The sequence below is a fragment of the Nelumbo nucifera genome, chromosome 3 (genome assembly GCF_055504915.1).
Source record: "Nelumbo nucifera cultivar China Antique chromosome 3, China Antique-T2T, whole genome shotgun sequence".
NCBI classification, from domain to species: domain Eukaryota; kingdom Viridiplantae; phylum Streptophyta; class Magnoliopsida; order Proteales; family Nelumbonaceae; genus Nelumbo; species Nelumbo nucifera.
Window position 1 is genome coordinate 79,895,179 of NC_142651.1, and position 7,101 is coordinate 79,902,279.

Consider the following 7,101-nt stretch of genomic DNA (forward strand, 5'->3'; position numbering starts at 1 on the left):
TAATGGCCCTAAAGCCCATTTCGATCTAGGTTAATTGGATTAATTAAATAGGGGCGGATCTAGGTTTGGATCAGTAGATAAGGATAAGAGGGTAACTGTTATCCACTTAAAGAGTCTAGATCCAAATAAAGATTTGGATCAGGGAACTCCTAATTTGATTAGGAATAAGCTGATCTTGAACTGCAGATAAAATAAGGGATTATCCTTATCACTTAGAGAGACCAGATACAAATAAAGATTTGGATAAGGAGACTCCTAATCAGATTAGGAGGTTGTCTCGTTAAGGCTATAAATAGAGAGTAGGGCGGACCTGAAAAAGACACAAACATTATAGAGGACAACTCAGTTAGATTGATCTTGCCTTTAGTTCTTTTTCTTCCTGCTCTTGCCGCCCTACCCTGTTTGATCTCCAGTTATTGGATCTGATCAAGATTTCATCTTGATATTGTTTCTTGCTACAAGAAATAATTTTGAAGCTGTGATCACTACCCCATTCGATTCTTGCTGAAGAATCACAAGTTCTTGGTGAAGAACTATCTGCTGATCCTGTCTTATCCTATGCTTTGTCATATTTAGTGGAGGAAGGATTTGGTACACTCTTTGGGCGTGAACACCTACATTGAGAGAAGCTTTTTGCATGGATTCTGTATCAGGTATATCCCTCCCTAATCTTGATTTCAGATTTGGTCTAGTTTGGTTACAAGAACGAACCTTGAAAATACAGTTTTCTAAATTGAGAATAGGATTCCAAGATGGGGGTAAAGAAATTTTTGAAAATTCGCCCAACCTTCCAGTAGGGTTCAGCCATCCATATGATGGATCTCCTATCCCTTCATAGATATTTTAGGTACATAGGGTGTACATCAATTTATACTCATGCCCTAGAGTCTTATAGACATTTTAGGCTTGTATCTGGGAGCACTTGGTGGATAGTTTAAGCTCGTATCTGAGAGCACTTGGTGCCACAAATCTTCATGAATAATACCTTTTCAGGTATTTTCCATTGATAGGTCCTAGCCATAGCCCGTCGGGAGTAATGAGTAAGTAAGCATCACTGCTGTAGACTTCTTGGACTGCATGTAGACCCTCCCACTTGGGGTCGAATTTTTTTCCAGAACGATGTGACAAGATGATTGGCCTACAGTATGCAAGTACTAAGTCTCCCTTTTGGAATGAGCGAGGCCAGACTCTTCTATTGAAAGCTTGAGCCATTCGGGCTTGGTAGCATTCGAAGCATTGTTGTGCCTCTAACCTCTTTTCATCCAAGGCGTCAAGTTCTGCAAGCCTAAGCCATGCATTCTCATTGTCTACAAGCCCTTCTTGGATTGCTATGCGTAATGAGGGAATTTGTACCTCAAGTGGGAGCATTGCTTCGACCCCATAAACTAGTGAGTAAGGGGTTGCCTATGTAGCTGTATGGTAAGAAGTGTGATAGGCCCAAAGTGCTTTACCCATACACTCATGCCAATCTCTTTTACTTTTAGAAACCACTTTCTCCAATAATTTGTATAGGGTTTTATTAAATACCTTAGCCAAGCCAGTTGCAACTGCATTGTACATACTAGAGCACCTTTGTTTAATACCAAATTTCTCACAAAATTGGTCCAATAAATGGTTGAAAAATGGCTTTCCATTGTTAGTCACAATGTAGCGCGGAACACCATAGCGATAGACAATGTAGTTGCTAATGAATTCCACAATTGTTTCCTTTTTGACTTCTTTGAGTGCCATGGCTTCTGCCCACTTTGAAAAGTAATCAGTCCCAGCAAGAATGTAAAGATGCCCCTTAGATGACTTTGGAATCGAACCATCGATGTCTAACCCCTTAGTGTCAAAGGGCCAAGAAGCAATCGTGGGGTGCAAAGGCTCAGGTGGTTGACGAATGAAGTCACCGTGAAACTGGCATGCCTGGCAATGTTTTGCATATTCTATTGAGTCTTTTACCATGGTCAGCCAATAATTCCCCAGTCTCTTGATCTGATCATAGAGTTTTGGTCCAGATTGGTGAGCTCCACAGATTCCTGCATGGGCAGCTTCTAGTGCAATTGGTGTCTCATCTTCACCCAAACATCTTAAAAGTAGATCAATAAAAGATCTTCGATACAACTTACCATTTAGGTAGATGAATTGAGGGGCTCGTCTTCGTACCTTTGTTCAAAGTTTTGGATTTTCAGGAAGCTTTCCATCTTGTAGTTAATCAATCATAGGCTGTCTCCAATCCTTTCCTTCACTAGGAGACACTAAGATGGCATTACTCTCATTTTCTTCTTCATCGGTGGTAACCGGAGGTATGACCCAACTGTTGCAAATGGGCACAAATACCGAGTCTCTTTCGGATAATAAGAGCGTTGTAGCAAGGTTAACTTAAGCGTCCGCTTGTTTGTTCTCACTTCTAGGTATGTGCTCAATGTTTATGTAATCGAATTGTTTCTTGAGCTCAGTCTCATAGCGAAAGTATGGGACTAGGTCCAACTTACGCACATTGTATTCCCCTAAGAGTTGATTTATGACCAGTTTTGAATCTTCGTAAACAACCATGTGTCAGATTTCCATATCTAGAGCCATCTTTAACCCAATAATTAGGGCTTGGTATTATATTGCATTGTTTGAACATAAACACATCAAGGTGAAAGAGAAAGGCAATACCTCCCATTATGGGGAGACAAACACCACGCCTGCTCCAGCACCATCCTTTCGAGTAGCACCATCAAAGAATAGCTCCCAAGGTAATGGAAGCTCAATGGAGAAGACTTCTTCATCTGGGAGTTCTTAAGGTAATTCCCAACATGCTGGGATGGGGTGATCAGCTAGAAAATCATTCAACACTTGACCCTTAATTGATTTTCGTGGAATGTATTCAATTTCAAACTTGGACAATAACAGAGTCCACTTGGCCAGCCTTCCAGAAAGTACTGGCTTAGACATGATGTATTTAAGCGGGTCAGCTCGCAAGATCAGGTGGATTGTATGCGCTAGCATGTAATGGTGCAACGTTTTTGTTGCAAAAATCAGAGCGAGACATGTCTTTTCAATTGGGGAATAATTTAGTTCTGCCCTGACTAATGTCCAACTTAAATAATACAAAGCATTTTTCTTGCCTTGTTCATTTACTTGAGCAAGTAAAGCACTTAATGATTGCTCTTGGGTGGCGATGTAGAATTAGAGGTCGCCCTGGGATCGGGGCTGCCAACACTAAAGGCTTAAGGAGATAATTTTTTATGCTTTTGAGAGCATTCTCACATGCCTCATCCTAGACAAAGGGCACTCCCTTCTTCATTAATCTATTGAATGGAATACATCTTCCTACCAAGTTAGAAAGAAATCTCTGGATGTAGGCGAGGCGGCCTTGAAGACTTTTAAGTTCTCGTAGGTTCCTAGGTTCAGGCATATTTTGAATGGCATCAATATTAGATTGATCAATTTCAATGCCACGATGTCGTACGATGAATCCAAGAAACTTCCTAGATGTCACTCCAAAAGTGCATTTAGGGGATTCATCTTTAGTTGATACCGCCTTAACCTACTAAAGATTTTGCGTAAGTCACTTAAGTGGTTAGCTCTCTTCCTTGACTTCATGACCAAATTGTTAACATAACACTCCACAATGTTGTGCAATAGGTCATCAGAAATATTTTGCATGGCACATTGGTAAGTTGTGTCAGCATTTTTTAGCCCGAAGGGCATGACCTCGTAATAATAAATCCCCTTAGGGGTATGGAATGTGGTGAGTTCTTCATCTTCAAGAGCCATCCGAATTTGGTTGTACCCTGATGAGCCATCCATAAAGGACAATGCTTCATACCCAGTGGTGGCATCAACCATCAACTCAGTAATAGGTAAAGGAAAATCGTCCCTTGGATAAGCATTTTTAAGGTCTCGAAAATTGACACAAACCCTTATTTGCCCATTTTTCTTCCTTACTGAAACAATATTGGATATCCACATAGGATAATTTACTTCCCGAATAAATCCAACATCAATGAGTTTATTAACCTTGACTTCAATAAGTGGTACAAGTTTGGGACGGAACCAATGTTGTGCTTGTTTTACTAGACGAGTGCCGCAAGTGACCAAGAAGTGATGGACTGCTACCTTAGGGTGTAGCCCCGACATCTCTTCATAAGTACAGGCGAACACATCTTTGAACTCTTTAAGTAGCTCGAAGTATTGAGGCTTCTCTTTGGGAGTTAAGAGTGCGCTAACGTAAACAGGCTGGGTGCTCTCTTCTTGTCCAAGATTTAACTCTTTCAACTCATCCATAGTTGTCTGCCCCCTTCCTCGTAGGTGGGTGGTGCTTGTTCGATTTAAGAATTAGAGGACGAGGAGTCATCATCTGTGAGTTGTCTAACCATCACATGGTTGCAACAATCATTTTCTTCCTCTTTGGATTGGTCTTCTTTTGAACAAGAAGTTGAGGCTTGATTTGTGAGTACCATTGTTCGTCACTTAATTGTTAGGGTATCACCAAGGGTTGTTTTCAATGATGCCTTGTGCTTCATGCACGAAGGGATAAAACTACGAGGTTCATCTCTCTCTTTTGCTACCTCCAGATCATTCACCTTTCTTGGATCTTTTCTTGATGCCCCTAATCGTTTGAAGACCAATGTACGGGGGTTCAGTGTTCCAAATCTATCAAATGCTAATACTCGCTTGTTGATAGGATTTTTAGGTTTTTCCTCTAGGACTTCAGCAGTAATGTGATGAGTGTTGGCTTTCTTTTGCAAAAGCTTTTTTTGCATGAATCCTAACCCAGTTCTCGTTTGGGGTATGGTGTGTCCAATTTCAAGCAATTTACATTGGGTCTTTGTCAATGGTGTCCCACGCTCATCGATAACTTCACCCATTTTCTTTGGTTCCCCTTTTCCATATCCAACATTCTCAAAAAGTTTACATACTTTAGGATCGAACCATTCTTCTGGATGCTTCTTGGCATGGGTCGATTTGCTTTCGCCTCATGATGATGCTATCTCCATTGCAAACCTCCTAGGAGGTGAACTGATGGTTCTAGGGTTCTCTAATGCTGGCACTAGGAGGACCAAGGCATCTTTTAAGACCTCTAAATCTTTCTCCAAGATTACAAAACTAGTACTCTTATGAGTAAACTACAAATGGAGGTTGTCCCTCTTTTCTACGAGATTTTGGTACGAAATGAAGTATCGAAGTAACCTCTTCTAGGGTACCACTGGATTTTTCTCCTTTTTTTCTCAACCACTAGTATAGGAAAGGCCTTCAGGCATGGCTGTTGTGAGTCAATGCCTTCAGGACTTGTGACTTTACTAGACAAGGGAACAGAGACCGGTAATGCTTTTGAATTTACCTTGGCCTCTGAATAGAACTTGGCATCTACAAAATATGATTCGACACTTGTGAATAGCTTATATTCTCCAATGACACACTTTTGGATGCCATCTTGGTAGTCATTAAAGCATTGATGTAATGTAGAAGGAATCATCCCAGTCTCATGCAGCCAAGGGCGTTCGAGGAGTAAGTGGTTTGAGGTTCTAGCATCAATGATATGAAAAAGCGCTGAAGATGTCAAGTCTTCAATGGTGAGTTTAAGGCAGATCATGCCAATAGACCGTTGTCCTCCTCGATTAAAACCTTGAATCATCAGCCTACTCTTGGTTAGCTCATCCCGAGAGATGCCTATCTCTTTCATTGTTTGGATTGGCATAATATTAATAGCTGATCCACAGTCAAGGAGTATCCAACGTATCTTTTGATCTTGAACATACCCTATGACCTACAAGGGTCTATTATGAGGATGGGAGCCCAGTTGTAAATCTTCATTCTAGAAGGTGATGGTGGCCATGCACAAGGCAAGTTCCCTTTGACTGCCGATCTTCTCCTTGTATTCATTAGGAATTGTAAGAACACAACTAAGAGCACGTCGAACCCCTTCTAGCAATTGTAGTGCTGTGTACAAATTAAATTGCATTGGAATTTCATTAAGTTGGTCAAGGACTTCATCAATATCCATAACTTTTCCATCTTTACTTGATCCCAGTTTTGGTGACTCATCCTCTTTTGGAGTGCATCTTCCACATGCATGGCATAACATGTTACCATATGCACCTCCGCACACTCTGTGGAAAAGAACCTTACTAGAATATACTCTCGTAGAGTGATTGGTAAGCAAGGGGTCTGTTGCTCACATGTTGATTGAGCAAAAATACTTTTTCCCCTCACTTTCTTGATATTGGGTGGTGATGAGGGCAGATTTTGTCCTCCAATGACATTGTGACACATGGCACCTCAGAACAACTAGGTGAGACCCTGAACCACTCAGGTAACAACTTTCCAAGTTGATAGTGTCCAGCCTGGCAGCCTGGCACATGCGCCGACCTAGCAACCTACGAGATGTGCTCGCCAACAAATTTGGCATGCATACCCCATGATCCTTTGAGGTTGGCCCTCATTCCGAAAGATGGTCAACATGCATGGTAGTTACCTCCGAGGATCTCAAACCAGTTAGACAAGACCTTCCGGAGATCTCGGGGGTGGTACTTAGGCGAGGCCTATATAAAGGCACCAACCCCAATGACAAGGGGAAAAAGCAAGCAAGCAAGTAAGCAAGTAAGAAAATTCTAGCTCTTATACTGTGTTATTTTTAGCTCGCAGTCTACTATGAGTGTACTAACTTAAGCATCGGAGTGACCTCGCCGGGTTAGCCACCCCAAGTCCTCTGACATTTGGTTCCTTGCAGGTCTCTAAAGAGCAACGAAGCTCATTGTCAGCTCGTCACCAGGTAGCTCGACACCTGGTCATCCCAGCACCTCACAGGCAGCTCAACACCTGGTAAGCCCGGCACCTCACAGGCAGCTCGGCACCTCAGAGGCAGCTCGGCACTTGGGCAGCTCGGCATCTGGTCAGCCCGACGCCTCACAGCCAAGGGCAGCTCACCACCAAGCCTGCCCAACTCGATTCCACTCAGCAGCCAAAGTTCTCTACTTCGGCCTGAGTCATCGACCACTTGGAAGCAGACCATATGATGAGGTACTTAGCCAAAAAATCGATACATCAATAAAAAATCGATTCATCAATTGGCGTCGTCTGTGGGAAACACTACCAAAAGCTAAGTTCTCATCCTCTAAAAAGCTA

At 42.2% G+C, this 7,101-nt stretch overlaps 1 protein-coding gene across 1 annotated transcript; it reads right to left on the bottom strand.

Moving 5' to 3' along the window:
- Window positions 1-972: 972 nt before the first annotated feature.
- On the bottom strand, window positions 973-4,260 carry LOC148801400 (uncharacterized). The gene is made up of 3 exons (XM_088900397.1): window positions 3,597-4,260; window positions 1,528-2,057; window positions 973-1,404 (listed from the first exon to the last, which is right to left on the bottom strand). The coding sequence occupies exons 1-3, from the start codon at window positions 4,258-4,260 to the stop codon at window positions 973-975; spliced, it is 1,626 nt and encodes a 541-aa protein (XP_088756523.1).
- Window positions 4,261-7,101: the final 2,841 nt, after the last annotated feature.